Source organism: Bos indicus x Bos taurus, chromosome 13, assembly GCF_003369695.1.
Source record: "Bos indicus x Bos taurus breed Angus x Brahman F1 hybrid chromosome 13, Bos_hybrid_MaternalHap_v2.0, whole genome shotgun sequence".
NCBI classification, from domain to species: domain Eukaryota; kingdom Metazoa; phylum Chordata; class Mammalia; order Artiodactyla; family Bovidae; genus Bos; species Bos indicus x Bos taurus.
The window spans coordinates 51,240,798-51,260,508 of record NC_040088.1 but is presented as its reverse complement, the minus strand read 5'-3'; the positions used below and the strand labels follow the sequence as shown (position 1 = coordinate 51,260,508).

Genomic DNA, 19,711 nt, shown 5'->3' with positions numbered 1-19,711 from the left:
CTTTTTTTTTTTTTTTTTGCTCGTCTTTTTTTTGGTGGGGGTGGGGTTGACTATCGCAGACCTTTTTGGTCAACTGCCAATCACTGTTAACAGCCTGCGGATCACACGGCTAGTAGCTGCCAACGCCCAGCTAGAAGAGCTTTCGACAGAGCTTCCAGGCAGGCCTTCGGGGACTCGCTGGATGATGCCAGCGCCGCCCCAGCCTCCGCGAGGAGCCGCGCGCCTGACACTCCCCTCTTCGGGATTCGGGCCAAGCCGCCCGCTCACATGACTTTACCAGAGCAAGCTTCCTGTCACCGCGGGCAGCGACCTGAACTCATAACCCCTTTTACTCAGATGAGGAAAGGAGTTTCCATCCTCTGCCCTAGGGACCACAAACTTGTGACCACCAACGGAGCACGGGGGAAAAGAGGGTTTCTCTCTACCCAGACGCGACCCCTTTTCTTTCTGCTCAACCTCTGATTCACGCTTGAGCTCGTTAGTCGTCTTTGGCACGCCTGGAGGACCCCGTCCTCCGGAGGCTCAGGACCAAGGCCAAGTCAGGAAAGACAGGCATCCCTGCCACTGTTCCCTGGGGCCAGTCAAAGGGGGTCCGGGCGGAGGGGGCTCTGGGGTTGGGCCGGTTTCTGCGGGGCAAGTTCGGGGCAGGTTCTGGACAGGCGAATCCCAGGGCACCCAGATTCCCGACAGGCTCCGCGCCCGGGGCCTTCAAGGCTCCTCCGCTCTTGCCGCCGCCGCCGCCGCCGCTGCCGCGGTTGCTGCGGGTCGGGGAGAGCTGGGGTTGTCGCGGGCCGCGGAGAGTCCGTCTCGGCCGCTCTTTTTGCCCGAGGAGACTTCCTTCCTAGGTCGCACCCTGACTCCCGTGGTGTCGAGGAGGAGTCCCTGCGGACACCTCTGCACGAAGTGGAGATGCCTCTGTTTGCCACCAATCCCTTCGATCAGGATGTCGGTAGGTGCTTCTGCAGCCCCCTGTCCACCCCTCGGCGGACCGCGAGCCCGCTTGGCCCGCTCCCGGAGGACGGTGTGGACCCCCGGGCCGGGCGGAATCCTGCCTCTTTCCTGAGGCTCTTTCTGTAAGGGTTTGGAGGAGGTTGGGGGCTTGTCGCATCTTCTTGAAAAAAAAAGGGGGGGGGGGACTGAGAGAGCCTGGGAAATAGGCCTGGAGCTGGGCTGTGGGTTCCTAAAGAACTGCTGGAAAAGTGGGTGTCGAAGGCCGCGGAGGAACAGCTGGTGTGGCATCTGGTGCTGGGACATTGCTCCTGGGAGGACAGAATCCAGAGCTAGGGAGTCCCAGCTGGCGTAGGATGATAAGCTGTGTGATGAAGGGTTTCGCGGGCACATGTCAAACGTTGGGAACTGGGATAATGTTTTAGGTTAGCTTCCTTAGACGACTTTAAAATCTGTTTTATAACTGTACGAGGGAGAGGAAGGAGAGAGCTTTGGTTAAGGGTAGACTCTTAAAGATACTGGGAGAGAAATGAAGATGGAATACTTGACAACAATATAAACACGCTTGAGGACCTGAGTCACTGGGCTGCTTTCCTAGCGTAGGTCTCAGTACTTTAAGTGTAGAAGAGGACCTGGGATCTGAAAATGCTAATTTGTTCTGAATTTGAAATACTCTTTTTTTTGTTTGTTTGTTTCGTGAATCACAGGTTTTAAGTACTGACTATATCAATTCAACAGGTTAGCTGTGTGTGTGTGTGTGTGTGTGTGTGTTTTCCTGGTCTGAGGGTAATAATGACAGGAGTTTGAGTTTTCCCTGAGAGAATTTTGGGGTGATTTGAATCCACTTAGTAACTACCTTGGCGCACAGGAAAGCAGGTTAAATACCATGTCTAACTGTTACAGTCAAGAAAAATAAGGGCGACCTTATGGAATTGCTATTTCTATATTTGCATAGTTTAATTATGAAAGGTTTGAATTTGCTTTTTAATTCCCAGCTTACAGCCTGCCACTGAAGCTTGAGGGTTTGGGTTAAGATTAGAAAAGGTTTCACTCCTGTCCCCGCCACTGCCTAGCTCAGAGGGAAATCATGGGCAGGTTACTTAAGTTCTTTGAGTCCTGGTGTCCTCATCTTTAAAGAAAAGGAAAATACATCCTGTTTGTGGTTCAATGAGATAACATGTATAGAGGATCTCCTGCAGTGCCTTTAGATAGTAGGCATCAACTCAAAGATAACTTTTTTGGGACATTTTAAATGAATGTCCTGCATGTTAGCAGTTGATGGAGCTTTAGAGGTCACTAGGAGTATTTAATAAATAAATAATTGGGAAGTAACATTTAACTTAATAAGTACTTAGCACACACTGTTTATAGGACACTTCTCAGTGACAATAGAGATAGTGATGAATAAGAGACGTGATTGCTGCTCTCAAGCAGTTTTATAACTTACTACATTAATTTCCAGGGCAAATGGTTAAAATAAAGCAGTTTCTTAATACCTGCTCCTTCTGTTTCCATCACCTTGATCTAGTTTTAATGGTTGTATGTAACCGAGCTTCCACCTACCCAATCATCTTTATATCCCATTGCCCTTTGAACCCGCATTTCCATTGGATTCTTAATGTCAAATCCTTTCCCAGTACCTGCACCACCCAATTCAGACACAGGCTCCTTCTTGCTTTTACACTTTTGCTCGTATTGTTTCTTCTACCTTTCTGCACGTCCTCATGATTAAAGGCCAACTCAGCATCCAGCTCATACCTGAATCATATCCTGATTACTCTAACCTAGGGTTTCCATAGGTGACACTACGAACGGTTTGGACCAGGTGAATGTCTTTGTCGTGGGTATCTATCCTCTGCAATGTAGGGTGTTTAGGAGCATCCCTGACCTCTCCCGGCTTGATGCCAGTGGCACCTCTCCCCACCCAACCCACAGCTATGATTTAAAACATCTCCAGACACAGCTAAATGTCCCCCGAGGGCACAAAATAGTTTCCAGTTGAGAAACATTGTTCTATCCCACTGTTGTTGCCACCCTTTTCAGACCTCCTGCAATACTTTTTGTCTTTACTAAATTATTTCATATTAAAGGTAGTCATATGTTGCGTTGCTCCTTAACTCTTACTTGTCCCTACGGAGGAGATGCATTATAAAAGTTTGTTGAATTGAGACTGTATCAGTTATGGTAAGCTTCTTGAGTATAGGAGCATTGTTTTGCTCCAGAAAAGCTTACTTTTTCCTTGTTTGTTTTTGGCTGCTCTGGCTGGTGACTGGCAGAGTCTTAGTTCCCTGTCAAACCTGTGCCTTTGGCAGTGGAAGCAGAATTCTAACCACTGGACCACCAGGGAAGTCCCAGAAAATTTTACCTTTTAAAAGCTAGGTTTTAGTGTTTGGATCAATTCTTTCCCCATGATCCATGTATCAAAATATCATGAAAAGTTGTCTAAGAAGACTTGCCAGAAACTCCCAGTAAATCATCCTTGGACAGAGTCCAGTAGACTCCCATTTAAAATTTTATTACTAGGATAGCATGCAGAATATAGTATGTATAATACATTTAACTATTTCTTCTCACTTTATCCATCAGTGAGCATGTCAGTGATACACTCTCACTAACTCACTTGATGTATTTATCACTTAACATTAGCATATACTTTTACCACTTAAAAATTAATTGCCATTAGCTTTATTCATCAATAAACTGGTAAACTGAAACCATAAAGCAGAAATTTACTGATTTTTACCACGAAACATTTTACATAAAGAAGTAAAATACTGAAGATAACTTTTCCTTTGAAGAAATGCCTCAATATGTTATTAGAACATATGCTGCCTGAGGACAGGGCTTTTTGTTTGGTTTGTTCACCACTATATCCCCAACATGTAGACCACTGTCTGGCACTAATAAACATTCAGTAAACATTTATTGAACACATGAATCTCATTTCAGATGTTTTATTTCTTGCTCAGTTGAACTCTTGAATTATAAAGATAACTCATTCCATCAAGCTTTTATTTCAAAGTCCCTGGTGAATCCCATTTTGCCAAATCCATTGGTCAATTCCTAGTCCATTTCTTTGTTGATCTCTTAGCATTCCTGTTTTTGATGTACTTCATTCTCTTGGTTTCTAGGACACCAAACTTTTTCTAACTTTCTGCTTAGTTCTTTTTAAGTCTTTTTGGCTTCCCTCTCTTTCTCTCTCTCTCTTTTTTTTGTGACTTCCAAATGTTCGGTCTTAGAACTTATTTTTTGATATATTTTTTTTCCCCTTTGGAGTCTTACGAGGCGACTTAGCTTAGTGTTAAGAATTCAGACTCTGAAGCTGCACTGTCTAAACTCAATTCCCAGGTTAGCTGCTGACCAGCCATGTAACTTTGCTTAGTTGCTGAAATATACTGTGCTGTGGTTTCCTTATTGTTAGTATGGGAAATAGAGATAATAACAGTGTTTGGTTTCTTCCCCAAACCTGCTCAGTCCTTCATCCTTGCCTGTTTCAATAGATGGCATTGCTGATATTTACTGTCACTCATTTCTAATGTCTGCTGCTGCTGCTAAGTCGCTTCAGTCGTGTCCGACTCTGTGCAACCCCATAGATGGCAGCACACCAGGCTCCCCTGTCTCTGGGATTCTCTAGGCAAGAACGCTGGAGTGGGTTGCCATTCCCTTCTCCAGTGCGTGAAAGTGCAAAGTGAAAGTGAAGACGCTTAGTCGTCTCCAACTCTTAGCGACTCCATGGACTGCAGCCTACCAGGCTCCTCCGTCCATGGGAGTTTCCAGGCAAGAGAACTGGAGTGGGGTGCCATTGCCTTCTCCGCTCTGATGTCTAGGAGTCATCATTGATTCTCCTTTTCCTTCACCCTCCACATCTATACTCTAAGCCAGTTCTTCTGGCTCTCCTTTAAAAATATATTTAGAATCTCATCACTTCTCCTTCGCTCATGACTGTTATCTTACTCCAGTCATCCTTCTCTCTTTGATAGACTGTGGCAGGAGCTATCGGCTTCTTTGCTTCCGTTCTTGCCGTTTTCAATCAGTTTTCATTTACAAAGATCCATGTTCTTTTAAAAGTCTGAGATACTGTCATTTACCTGCTCAGAATCTTCCAGGACCTTCCCATGCCACTTATTGGGAAATGCAAGTTCCCAGTGTGGCTCACAGTCTGGTCCTTCCTGTGTTCTGATATTATGATCTCCAGACACTTTCATTCTAAGCTTCTTGGTTCTCTGTACACCAAGCTCATTCCTGCTGTGGTATCTACGTTGTGCTGTTTCCTTTGTGTAGGACATTCTTCCCCCAAGTATTTGAAGATTTTATACTCATCAGTTGTTCGAGACTGTTCAAATAAGTTTCTAAGAGTAGCTTCCCCTAATTTCTTTCTGTAAAACATATCCATCTTCACCCTGCGTCCTTGTTCCGTTTTGTTTCTTCATTGTACTCAGCTACCTCCCGTTGATTGATCGATTGATTCTCTCCTGTGTAGAATATAAACTCCTGGAGGATGAGAAATTTTCAGTTCTGTTCCTAGTATCATAGGGCCAATGCCTGGTACATAGGAAGCACTCAATATGTATTTATTAAATAATGAGTTGTTGATATTTTGCTCCCTCTCTGGCCTTGCCTGTCTATTTGGTGTTCTGTTACCACCTAAAAAAATCAATGTCAGAAAACTGAGCTTATGTTTCCAGATGGGTTCTTTCTTAATTATGTAGTTTATTTTATTATGTTCTAGATATCTTGGTTTGAAACCCAAGAGACATCTTTGAAATCATTACCCTGCTTCTGCCGAATCATCATGTCTTAGTTTTTATAATAATGCATTTGCATTTGTAGTCACACTGTTTTGGTCCAGTTCATACCCGACAATCTTGGACATGTTTTGTTAGCCCAGTCAGTATCAAACCACGAGTTTAATTTTCATAAATGTCAGTATCACAGTCTCCTGCAGTTTAGTGTGAGGGAAGGACCTTGCTTGGGCTTTGGGTTTAAACTGCAGGTACAGCATCAGCTCTTAGTAAGTGGGCAGAATGTGGACTTTAAAAACACACAAGATTCTCTTTACTGGAGTTGAATATTCAAATTTAGCATGTTCAGAATTACATTCAAACTTTTCTTCTTGAGTATGCTTTTCCTCTATTCTGATGACTGGTGCTTCAATTTACATAGTCACATATGTCAAGAGCCTGGATGCCATTCTTAAATTCTGTAATTGTCATTTTCTAGATTCTCACAAGAAATCCATGCTGTCTGCTGTGAGCCGGGTACCCTGAACTTGCCCTCAAGGATTCTGGTGCTGCCGTAGTCTGTGTGCTTCTAAGTTTATTCATCTGTCCCTCCATTCATGTCTCCCATCCTTTTTTCCCTCACTGCCTCCACCCAGGCACATTTAGCTTGCTCTCTGATGAGTGGTCCAGCAGCTGTCTTATCCCTGCTTCCAGTCAGTCCCCAGTTATTTTCCAGGTGACAGTGATATTTCTAAAATGTAAATGTGGTCTTATGGCTCCTCTGATTAAAATAGTTGAGTGAATCTACAGCTTTCCACAGGAATTTGTACTTTTCAGCATAGCATATATGACCTAACCCTAGTCTCTTCAGCCTCTACATTTCTCCTCAAGGCATATTTCCTGGTTGGTTTTATACCATGGCTTTTTCGTTTGTGGATTCTCTGACCTGACGTACTTTTCTCTTCATTAATCCCCATTAAAGGCTCTTTTGAGGAGCTGATGCACGTAAAGCACTCACCCCAGTACCTGCGCAAGGGATACGTTTCAGATCCTCTTATAATCAAGTTAGACAACAATTTGGAGGGGGCTATTCAGCTTCTGTCTTTCAAATTTAATTAACTTTATAAAGATCCCTGGGCTAGTAAATGGCTGAACCAGAATTCAAGTGCAAGTTGTCTAACTCAATCTTTACTCATACTAAGTAGTTGGTAATTGTTAGCGGAATATAAGCACCCTCTGTAGGGCTTTCCAGGTGGTGCTAGTTGTAAAGAACCCACCTGCCAATGCAGGAGACAGAAGAGACGCAGATACTATCCATAGGTTGGGAAGATCCCCTAGAGCCTTCTAGGGATAGCAGCCCATTCCCGTATTCTTGCCTGGAGAATCCCATGAACAGAAGATCCTGGTGGGCTACAGTCCATAAGGTCGAAAAGAGTTGACAGGACTGAAGCGACTTAGCATGCACACACTCAAGATTCTAAGCGGTGGAATCAGTTATTGTAAAACATACTGGGGAGGAAAATGTGAAAATCCAGAATACAAATCTGTTAAGGGTCTGCTGTCCACTGGGTTAAGAGATTTTCTACTCAATGTTTCTTCTGTTCCTGTTTTACTTCTCCTGTAGGTTATTCTTTCTGTTGCGTCTAGGTTTTCATTTCTATCTTGGGCTCTTTTCTGAGACACTTTCATGTTTTCCTTTGACACCTGCTTCCCTGTCTGGTCTGGTTAGAAGAGCTTCAGATTGCTCTGCCAATAGGATTTCCAGTGCTCAGGATGGACAGGAAAGTTAGGTGAAACATTCTGGAAAACTGAGTCTGATGATCTCCAAAAGAGGATGACTTCTTTAGGACTTGTGTTTTCCCTTGGCTGATTTGATGAACTCTTATATCTCCAGACTGACTGAATGAGTCTTTTTCCTATAGCCTGAACATGGTACACAGTCATCCTGGCAGCACCTCCCCAAATCTCTAGCAGTCATAAATTTTGAGAAAATCAGAAGTAGCTGCTTATCAGAAAAAAGTTCTTCAATCCATTGAGAAGACTACTGAAATTCAGATGAGGCTCATTGTGTGATTTTTCTGGGTACTGCTAGGCAAATTCTCAGTCTCTTGTTTTTGAGTATAATGGTAAGGATAATCTGAGGATAAAATGAGATCATTATGAAGCTTTGAATTCTTTGGAAGCAAGTCTGTTATATTTGCTTGTCACTTTTCCCTTTCCCACGAACCCTGTTTTTTGTCTTAGAAAATGAAGAGTTTTGACGTCGCTGTTTACAAATCCATGTTGAACTGCTCTGATAGTTTATATTTTTCTGATTTAAAAAATGTTTATTATTTTACAGCCTAGAAGAACTGAGCTATTGCTCTTGATCTTGAGGCAGCATCAGTAAATAATGTGAATAGTTTTAGTGTTCTGAGATGAGTGGCATCTCTGATCTCTATTAAGATTGAGTTAGATCCTGATCCTATTTATGCATAGGAAAATGTTTAGCATAATATCTGCTAATGACTATACCAGACACCCCTGCTGCTGCTGCTAAGTCGCTTCAGTCGTGTCCGACTCTGTGCGACCCCATAGACGGCAGCCCACCAGGCTCCCCCGTCCCTGGGATTCTCCAGGCAAGAACACTGGAGTGGGTTGCCATTTCCTTCTCCAATGCAGGAAAGTGAAAAGTGAAAGTGAAGTCGCTCAGCTGTGTCCAACTCCTAGCGACCCCATGGACTGCAGCCCACCAGGCTCCTCGGTCCATGGGATTTTCCAGGCAAGAGTACTGGAGTGGGTTGCCATTGCCTTCTCCAAGACACCCCTGGATATGCCTTAATTCAGATCATCCTTAGTTATGATAATAGACAATTTGTATTTGATCAGACATAAGCTTGTCACTTCTAGTTAACAACTATTTACTTTTTAGTAAGTTAGGTTTTAATAAGCTTAACTATTATATATTTTTTTGCTGTTTTTAAAAAATTTTGATATTTGGCAAAACTAATACAATTATGTAAAGTTTAAAAATAAAATAAAATTAGAAAAAAAATTTTATTGGAGTATAGTTGATTTACAGGGTGTGTTTGTGTATAGCAAAGTGAATCAGTTATGCATATACATATATATATGTACTCTTATTTTTAGATTCTCTTCTCATATAGGCTGTTACAGAGCATATTGTATTATTTAATAAATAAACTGATAGATTTCAAGATTTAAGTGTATTCTTTTAAAAAATGCACTAAGCTTTTACAAAATCTGCTTGGCTACCAGTCAGTAAGAACGATGAATTAATTATTTAAGTGCGCTGCCAGATCAGAGTGATAGCCTGCTTTCCTTTTCTAAGATGAAGTACAGTCATCCCTCAATATCTGCAGGACTTCCCATGGACACAGAACTGCAGATGTTCAAAGTCCCTCATAAAATGGCATAATGTGTTCATATAACGTATGCATATCCTCTCATAGACTTTTTTTTACAAGTTGGAAAAGATGTTTTTACCATAGAAAATTTTTAAAAATATTCTTTACAAATACTGAACACTTACAAATTAATAAGACACTTAGGTTTAGTCACTTAGTCGTGCCCAACTCCTGTGACCCTATGGACTGTGGCCTGCAGGCTTCTCTATCCATGGGATTCTCCAGGCAAGAATATTGTAGTGGGTTGTCATTTCCTTCTCCAGGAGATCTTCATGACCTGAAATCAAACCTGGTCTCCTGCATGGCAGGCAGATATTTTACCAGCTGAGCTACAAGGGAAGCCCTAGGACACTTACGTAGATGTACAAAAAGAGAGATGGGCAAAGGCCATGAATATGTATGTCACAGAAGAAAAATACAAGTAGTTGATATAAACAGTATATTACACTTGACTCACTAATAATTAAACATAGAGAAACTACAATAAATGTGAAATATTTTTATTGTAAAGTTTAGGCAATTCTGAAAATTAGCATATTTTTTGGCAGTTACTAGTGCTTGATATAAGTATCTGGTTACAAAAAGAAACCTGCAATCTTAAAAAAACACATTTAAAAAAATATGTATATAAAAGTAAAGCATTGGAGGGCTTTTCTGTAAACATGAGATCTTTCCTTTTCCTGCCAGTGTTTCCTCCTTTTCCAGTTATTTTGAGAGACTTGTTCAATCAGTCTTATTGAACCACACTGACCAAAGGCCCTCAGGGGTTCTGGAAGGAAAATTCAGATTCGAGGTATTCAAGAGAGTGAAGAAGAAGCACGTGTCCCTCTGAGTTCATCCCAAAGGAGATGAATACTCCCATATACCATATACTTTCAGTCAGGGGTCCCCAGCCTCTGGAATCTAATGCCTGATAATCTGACATGGAGCTGAGGTATTAATAATGGAAATAAAGTTCACAATAAATGTACTGTGCTTAAATCACCCCCACACCATCCCCACCCCACCCCTGCCTTCCTGAACTTGGTCCCTGGTGCCAAAGAAGTTGGGGACCACCGCTTTAAATCATCTCTAGATTATTTGTAATGCCTAGTAATACGTGTTCTTGCCTGGAGAATCCCAGGGACGGGGGAGCCTGGTGGGCTGCCATCTATGGGGTCGCACAGAGTCATGACTGAAGTGACTTAGCAGCAGCAGCAGCAGCAGTAATACGTAAATGCTATGTCAATAGTTGTAAATACAGTGTAAGTGCTGTGTAAATAGTCACCCATGCACAGCACATTCAAGTTTTGCTTTTGGGGACCGTTTGGAATTTTTCTTTTTCTGACAGTTTTGACCTATGGATGCTGAATCTGCAGACTGTAAATGTTAGACTGGAGGATCTTGTTCGGGATGACTCACTCAGTCTTCTTGGGTGTCAAATGGTTTGGGGGTTTAATGGGGCAAGGTTCTGGGACTCCTCAGAGCAGTTCCCCTTGGATTTACTTCACACGTTGGGTTTCTTTTAAGATAAATTTTTCTTAGAAATGGTTGAATAATAAAGGATTTGACTAATCTTTGTCCATGTTTTCTGGAAAGTGTTAGTCACTCAGTCGTGTCTGACTCTTTTTTGAGCCCATGGGCTGTAGCCCGCCAGGCTCCTCTGTCCATGGGATTTTCCAGGCTAAAATACTGGAATGGGTTGCCATTTTCCTTATCCAAGGGATCTTCCCAACTCAGGGATCAAACCCAGGTCTCCTGCATTGCAGTCAGAGAATCTTTACTATCTGAGCCACCAGGGAAAAGTGAAAGTGTGTCTGACTCTTTGCTACCCCACGGACTGTACAGTCCATGGAATTCTCTAGGTCAGAATACTGGAGTGGGTAGCCTTCCCCTTCTCCAGGGGATCTTCCCAACCCAGAGATGGAACCTAGATCACCCAGAGAAGGGAACCTTTAAATCCTTGGAATTTCCCAAGTGGTAGGAGCATCTTTCATATTTATGGTGGGTTCCTGGGACAGTCCTTTGGTTTATACTAGTAAAATCACTCAGTATGGGGGCTGATCGCTCCAAAAAGACTAATCTTGTGATTAGATGGCTGGCGCTTTGAGTCACATGGTATCAACTGGACCTCCACAAAGGAGTAGGAGGCTTGGAGATGGAGTTTCAGGAGGCGGCCCCTCATTCAGTCAACAATACCTTCTTGATGAAACCCCAATAAAAACCGTGGACACCCCGCCTCCATTGAGCTTCCTGGTAGGTGATCCACAGTGACATGCCAGGAGGATGAGGAGTCCTGAGGGTGCAGAAGCTTTGCTTTTGAGTTCCTCCCAGGCCCAGCACAATGCGTATCTCTTCTTTGGCTGGTTGACATTTGTATATTTTATAATAAAACTGTAATTATAGGTGATTTTCTTCATTCTGTAAGTGGTTATAGTGAATCAGTGAACCCAAGGGGATAGTGGAAACCCCTGAATCTGTAGCCAGTTGGTCAGAATGCATGTGGCCTGGGAAGCCCAGAGCTTGTTTCTTGTGTCTGAAGTGAGGGGAGACTTGAAGTCCTGTACCTTCAACCTGTGAAGTGTGTGCTAACTCCAGGTAGCTAGCATTAGATTTAACTTGTAGAGGGTTTCTGCATTGAAAAGTAAAATTTGAAAAAAAAACACTGAAATAGATGTTACTAAAGGTCTATGTTTCTGTGACCCTTATGGATTCATATTGCAGTTGTATGATCAAGTTTAGCATTTATTGAGCGTTTAGACTGAAAACATGAATGTTCAAAGAATTACCCAAAGTAGAAGTTGTTATTTTTAAGGGATTTACAGTTATGGAAGCTTAAACAGGTCAATTTACTGTTACCATCTTGGCACACCTGCCAGTGAGAACACATTAAACAGCATTTCATCATTTGCTTTCAAAGTAGCTCATTTACTTTGTCTCCAGATTTATGTTAAGTTTCTCATTATAGTTTCTTCTTTTCCCTCTCCCAAACTATTTTTTACATGTTGGCAGCAGATTCATGTTTTTTCCCCTAAAAGTCAAACTCTGATCAGATTGTTTCCTTGCTCAAAATTTTCTTAGCTCTCTGGTGTTTCTTGAATTAATACAGATCCCCTCATGGTTAAAGCTCACTTAAAACAATTTAGTGAGTCTAGAAATTCTTTTACTTGTAGCTGCATCTTGCTTGCTTCATTTTTTTGCTGGTGGACTTTCTCAGGATTCCAATAAAGAGGCAAAAGAGAAAATACTCCAGACACAGATCTTTTCTACTGGTGCGGATGGTGACATAGTGTATCAGTTCAGGTGTTCTGGACTTTCTTGGTATGTTGCTGTTTCATAGTGACAAGAACTTTAGGTCTTGAAAGACTTAGTCTATAGTAACCTCGTTTTAGGTATAGAGTAAACCAACAAGGGGCTCCTCTGATGGCTCAGTGGTAAAGACCCCCACTTGCCAATGCAGGAGATGTGGATTTGATCCTTGATCAGGAAGATCCCTTGGAGAAGGAAATGGAAACCCACTCTAGTGTTCTTGCCTGGGAAATCTCATGAATAGAGGAGCCTGGCAGGCTTAAAGTCCACAGGGGTCACAAAAGAGTTGGACATGACTTAGTGACTTAGTTCTCTTTGGAGTTCACATGATTTTTTGTGTCAGTTACTTTGACACTCTCTAGTTAGGCACATGTATGTTAAGGATTTTTGTCTTCTCTGAGAATTGACCTCTTTATTATGTAATGCCTTTGTCCGTGATGATTTTCCTTGTTCCAAAGTTGGCTTCATCAGACATTAATATAACTAATCCCACTTCTTTGTGATTAGTGTCAGCATGCTGTTTCTTTCTCCATCCTTTTACTTTATATGTGTGTCTTTATATTTAAAGTGGGTTGCTTGTAAATGACATTTAATTGTATCTTATTTTTTGATCACTCTGACAATCTCTGCCTATATTTAGACCATTAACATTTAAAGTGATTATTGATATTGTTGGATAAACATCTACCATACCTGTTACAATTTTCTAGTTGTAACCCTTGTATTTTATTTCTGTTTCTGATACTCTTCGACCTGCCTTTGGAGTTTTAATTGAATATTTTATATGATTCCATTTTCTTTTTTTAGCATATTAGTTATATATATTTTTCTACTTTCTGTAACTGCCTAAGAGTTTACAATATATATATGCATTTACAACTAGTCCAAGTTCACTTTCAAATAACATTGTGCCACTTCAGTGATAGTACAGCTCACCTTCTAGTAACAAAATATTCACATTCCTAATTTCTCTCTTTTGTTCCTGGTGTCCTTGCTGTGCTTCATTTCATTTATACATATGCCTGCGCACACACACATTCATGTATGCATATCTCCTATATTCTCCCTGAAGAACTTCTGAAACATTTCTTGTAAGGCCAGTCTAGTGGCAGCAGATACCCTTGATGTTTCTTTATTTGAGAAAGACTTTGTCTTTTCCTTATGGATAATTCCACAGGATATATAATCCTTGGTTGGTGGTTATTTTCTCAATACTATTTCATTCCATTTTCTACTTGTTTGCATGGTTTCTGAGATGTCAGATATAATCATTCTGTTTACTTCTGAATAGGTAAGGTGTTTTCTTCTGCTGGCTTCTTTTTTTCTAATTAAAAAAATCTTTGAATTGGAGAATAATTGCTTTACAATGTTTTCTTAGTTTCTGCTGAATGGCAACATGTGGGAATTAGCTAAAAGTATGCATATACCCCCTCCCTCTTGGCCTCCCTTCCACCTCCCACCCCCCAGTCTCAGCCCTCTAACCCTCACAGAGCACCGAGTGGAGCTCCCTATGTCACGCAGCAGCTTCCCGCTAGCCGTCTCTCTACAGATGGTAGTGTATAAAGACAAGGCTGCTCTCCCAATTTGTCCCACCCTCTCCTTCCTCTGTTGTGTCCACCAATCCATTCTCTACATCTGTTGGCTTCTTTTTTTTCCGCTTTATTTTTGATTTTCTGCTGTTTGATATGCCAACGTGTAGAGGGTTTGTTTCTTTATTTGACATTTATTGTACTTGGTGTTCCTGGAGCTTCCTGGATCTGTGGTGTGGCGTCTGACATTAATTTGGGGGAGATTCCGAATCATATTTGGTTCAAATATTTCTTCTTTTTCTTTTCCTCTTTCTTCTTTGGTATTCCAGTGATTCCTTTGTCACAGCTTTTATAGTTTCCCACAGCTCTTGGATAATCTGTTTCAGTGCCCCCACCCCCCTGCTCCGGCCCCCTCCCTCCATCACTTTTTCCTCTTTGCGTTTCAGTTTTGGAAATTCCTAGTGACATGTCCTTAGGTTCAGAGATTCTTGCTTCAGCTGTGTCCAGACTGATGATAAGCCCATCCAAGGATGTTCATTTATATTATATTATTGTTTGATCTCTAATATTTCGTTTTTAGAATTTCCATCTCTCTGCTTACATTGTCCATCTGTTCTTGCATATTACCTCCTTTTTCCATTTAGAGCTCTTAGCATATTGTCATATTCTTTAAAAATTCTGGTCTGATAATTCCAACATCCTTCTCATGTCTGAGTTTGGTTCTGATGCTACTCTGATACCCTTCCAGTTGTGCTCTTTGCCTTATAGTGTGACTTGTCAGCAGCTGGATATGATATACTAGACGAAGGGACACCCGCCTTTAGTGGTGTGATGATCAGGTGCCGACTGTCCTGGGATTTGGGCTCAGTGAGCCTCTCTGCCCCTGGGGTTTGAATTCTCACATGCTTCTCAGTGTCCATCCCCTGCTCATCCCATTGGTGGAATGGGATGGCTCCAGTGGGCTGGAGTTGGATATTCCCCTTCTCCCACGTGGAAGGCTGGAACAAGCTAGCTTTGGGATTTCTCTTCCCACAGTTGGGTTAATCTCTGGTAAAACACTAGTTGGTTAAGACTGATAAAATAATTTCTCTTGAGGGTAGGATTTTTTAGGAAGAGAATACTCTGGTGTATTTCAGAATGGTCAGTTTCTCTCCCCCTGCTGGAAAAATAGGGGAAATTTTCTGTGATGTTCACCTTGAGAACCTGAAAGAACGGTGGAATTGAAACTCACAAAAGTATGGGAAGTCTTCTAAGCCGCCTCTTTTCTGGCGTTTTAACTCAGACTTGTGCACACTTAGCCTCCAGCAGTTTGATAATTTCAGTGTAGATTTTCCTCCCCTGGTACTGGTTCCTGGTGATGTTTGTGCTGATGAGCTTCTGCTCTGTTAAGTTGTGGTTCTGTGTATCTGCCTATTTGTATGTCTAATTTGGGGGCATCAGTTTGCCTTGTGACCTCACTTCTGAGGGCTCTAAGAAGAGTCGTTGATTTTTCACTTTGTTCAGTGTTTTACTTGTTAGGATGAAGTGAATACATCCAAGCTGCTTACATGCCAGACTGGAAAACTGGGGGGTGGGGAATTCCTTATTTTTGCTGCCTAAGTCTCAACTATACCTGGTGTCTCCCTGTCTAGAAAAAATTTGCTTTACCTACAGAAAGTAAACCATCACTCACTTTCTCGGAATAGGGAAGTGATATTGCTAGAGCCCTTGAGTGAGGAAATAGAGCCTGCCTACATTTCAAACAGCATTAACCCATTTTGCTAACTTGGAAGTGCTCTTTTTCTTCATTCTCAATTGCAATAGTTGAATTTCCTGAGGATTCAACAGACTAGTTCTTAAGCTTTTTTTCTTACTAACAATACATGGTTCACCTTTCTTGGGTCTTCTCAGTAGTTTACCATGGATCAGTGTTGTTCTGTAGCTTTTGAGATACTGTTGCTGTTACTGCTTCTCATGTTTTCCTTATCCTTGTGTGTTTTCATTAAAATTCCTTTATTGTAATGAAGAAAGGGGTCTAAATTAATGATTTGGTTTAATCTGCCATACCTCTGGCTTTTTTTATTTTAACTTGTCAAGTTTAGATTTAAGGGAAAATATTCAGTTAAAGCTTGGTTTTCTTTTGTTCAGTGCCCCCTCCACCCTACTTCTCAGAATCCAAACTCAACAAATAGATAGTTAATTTAATTCCCTGGAACATTTTGATAGAGACATGTTCTTTGTCATGTTCCTTCGAGGGCAAGTAAAGCTAAGAATTAACTATGTAAATTAACTATGAATTAACTATGCAAATCCTCTGTCTATGGGATTTTCCAGGCAATAGTACTGGAGTGGATTGCCATTTCCTTTTCCAGGAGATCTTCCCAACCCAGGGATCCAACCTGGGTCTCCCGCATTGTAGACAGACGCTTTACCGTCTGAGCCACCAGGGAAGCCACAGTTGTAAATAATTAGTGAAGCTAACTATTAACTATTGATCATGAAAGAGTTCTTTATTTTGGTCTTTCTGTGTGCAGATAGGGATAGACCTGTGTGTGTGTACATTTTTATAAAAAAAAATCAGTGGCCCCCCCTTTTTTTTAAATACCAAGTAACAAACAAATGAAGTGGGGAAAATAATTGTGATAGGTGACAAAGGTACCCACCTCTTTTTAAAGATAGACTTAAATATTTCATTAACCAGATGTTGATAGCTCTTGTGATTTGTTGGTCCTTGGTTATACTACAGTTTGGTAATTTGAATGTAGTCATTTACCGCTTAAAGACTTTTTAGAAATAATGTTTCTGCAATTTCTTCTTGTAATATACAGAGAAAGCAACCAGTGAGATGAATACTGCTGAGGATTGGGGCCTCATTTTGGATATTTGTGATAAAGTCGGTCAGTCTCGCACTGGGTAAGTGTTGCAGGGTTTCAAAGGATTTTTATTTTTTCGTCCTATTTATTAATGGGAATAAAACTGGAGTTAGAAGGTAAAGCTTATTACTACAATCACAATTTGGTTTGAAAAAAGAATGTTTTCACTAGCAAGATTTGAGGAATCATCTTGTTTAGGTTCTCCTTGTAACAGTAGGGACAGCATGACCAGTAACAGTATTGATATTTTAATTATTCACCCTTGTCCATATTTGTCTCCTAAAATCTAGTATTTCCCACTGATTTTTTAAAAGAAATTTTATTGAAATATAGTTGACTTACATGTTGTGTTAATTTCTGCTCTACAGCCAAGTGATTCACTTTTACCTATATATATTTTTCATATTCTTTTCCATTGTGGTTTATCACAGGATATTGAGTATATTTCCCTGTGCTGCACAGTAGGACCTTGTTGCTTAGCCATCCTCTGTATAATAGTTTGCATCTGCTAATCCCAAACTTCCACTCCATCCCTCCCTCACATCCCCTCTGCTTCGGCAACCACCAGCCTGTTCTCTGTGTCTCTGATTCTATTTCATATATAGGTTCATTTGTTTCATATTTTAGATTCCACATGTAAGTGGTATCATATGGCATTTGTCTTTTTCTGGCTTACTTGGCTTAGTATGATAATCTCCAGGTCCATCCATGTTGCTGCAAGTGGTATTATTTTATTCTTTTTTGGGGCCCAGTGATATTCCATTATATACACACACCAGTCTTTATCCACACTCATCTGCTGATGGGTATTTAGGTTGTTCCTTTTCCCACTGATATTTAAAGTCATCACTGATTTCTCAGATACCAAATTTTTTGGTTATTTCTGTATTCTTGTCTTCTTTGTCACATCTTCACATTCGACTCAACTAATCATTGACTACGGAAAGAGACAGTTTAGGGAAATAGAATTGTAAACTTTTTGGCCTACAGACTTTTTGGTAATACAGGACTTTCTAAACAGTGCAGCAAGCGGATTAACTGAGTAGTGGTTTGCAAGGCGTATATAGAGTAATGGTTTCCTCCACTCCTGGGCTAATAACGTCCAGTTATGAGTAGCCACGTTTATCTCTTTGTGCCACACGAACACTGTCTTATTTATATACTTTCCTGTGAAGAATGTTTGAGAGCGCTGCTAAATCATGCTGGATTCTCCTGGTTGTAGTATTAACCCTCTGATGGTACCTTCCCAGGCTCTTCTTCAGTCCCTTTTAAATAGACATAGTTCCTTAAACTTTCTCTGATCCTTTTTTTTTTACCCAGCACTTTTCCTTTTTTCTCTCATAGCTTCCAAGTATCTTTATGTGACTTCTATATTTTTAGCTCTGATTCTGTTTACTCAAGTACTACTCCCATGGATGCAGCATAATTTCAGAATATCCCATGTTATAAGCCTCAACCTCACCACCTAGAACCCTGAACTCATGTCCCTTTTTGCTTTAGACCTCCATTCCCTCCTTTGTCCTCACCTCTGTTAATGACAAGGTTATTCTCATTTCTGCTTAAAACCTCAGGTTCGCCCCTGCAGTCGGCTTCTTACTGAATTCTGTCAGTTTGATCCATGATCTCGCTCACGATGTTGATGTCATAGAGTCTCCTTAGTTAAGTTCCTGAACTTGGTCAGATTAGGCAGGAAAGTTTGTCTTTAAGGCCTTTCTGCCCCTTCACTTGAGGTCTTTTTAGCCTATAATGTGCTCCTCCTGGCAGGCTCCCAAAGTCATGGCTCCAAGCGTGGTCTCATCCATCCTCTTTGTTGTCTTTGTATTTTAGTATCCTCAGTCTTGTACTTTCCGGCCTGGTTGCTTCCTTAATTTAATTGAAGTTCAAGTAGCTGCTGCATGTTCCTTATCTATTCCTTTTTCTCTGCTTCTGTTGACTGCACTTTACTTGAGCCATCCTTAACCATGCTTAGACTAGTGAATTAACCTTCTGTCACTTCCTTCTGTCTTTTTCTGTCCAGTTTTTATAACCAGTTGCCATGTGACAACTCTGACCATGTTACTCCTCTGCCTTCCACTGAATTAAGCCTAGTAACCTCCTTAGGCCTCTGAATCATTTATTTTTCATTTACTTCTTTTGTACTCACTATTCTTTTCAATGGGCTTCCCTGGTGGCTCAGTGGTAAAGAATCCACCTGCCAATGCGGGAGATGCAGTTTCGATCCCTGAATGGGGAAGATCCCCCTGGAGGAGGAAATGATCACCCTCTCCAGTGTTCTTGTCTGGGAAATCCCATGGATGGAGGAGCCTCATGGGCTATATAGTCCAGGGGGTTGCAAAAGAGTCGGTCATGACTTAGTAACTAAACAGCAACAACACATTCTTTTCAACTCAGATATTTGAGTTGCCAGTGCTTTTCAGCTTTTTGTACTGCTTTTGGTTCCTCTGTTCCTTCAGTGGGGAATAGTCTCATCTCCATTCTCAGTGGTGTCTCATATCCTCCAGACCCACTGTGGATATTATTTCTTCCATAAAGCCTTTCCTTACCCCAATGACTGAAAATCTAAATCCTCAAAGCACGCTATCAAAACCATTCTTGTTTGAATTTTGTCTTGTGTAATAGTAATTTATATATGTCCAGTAGATGTAGATTTGTAGCTTGTTATGCAGAGGAAAGCAAATAGCCTAGTGGTTGAGAGCATGGCCTCTGGGATGAGATGCCTGGGCTGGGACCCTGCTCTTACTGCTTAGCTATGTCACCGGTGGATATAGTAACTTTAGTTTGCTACTTGAGAATAAAAACAGTATCTTCTTCATAGAGGGTTTATGGTGAGTGTGAGATTAGTTACTACATGCAAAGTGTTTTTAATAGTATCTGGAGCATGGGTAAGTGGGTGCACCTCTGCTTCTTTTTGATTAAAGTGATATTGTCTGACAGTTTGTTGAGGATGAGGTATCCACCTAGCTCCA

The 19,711-nt window shown here is 41.3% G+C and overlaps 1 protein-coding gene across 2 annotated transcripts in view; it reads left to right on the top strand.

Moving 5' to 3' along the window:
• Nucleotides 1-716: 716 nt before the first annotated feature.
• STAM (signal transducing adaptor molecule) overlaps nucleotides 717-19,711 on the top strand; it is a 63,342-nt gene continuing 44,347 nt past the window's right edge. The window contains exons 1-2 of one of the 2 annotated variants that reach the window (XM_027559836.1): nucleotides 717-949; nucleotides 16,701-16,785. In XM_027559836.1, coding sequence (XP_027415637.1) covers nucleotides 910-949; nucleotides 16,701-16,785 — 125 coding nt within the window. In that variant the 5' untranslated portion in view covers nucleotides 717-909. The remainder of the gene's footprint in view (nucleotides 950-16,700; nucleotides 16,786-19,711) is intronic. The other variant, XM_027559837.1, reaches the window with a different exon arrangement.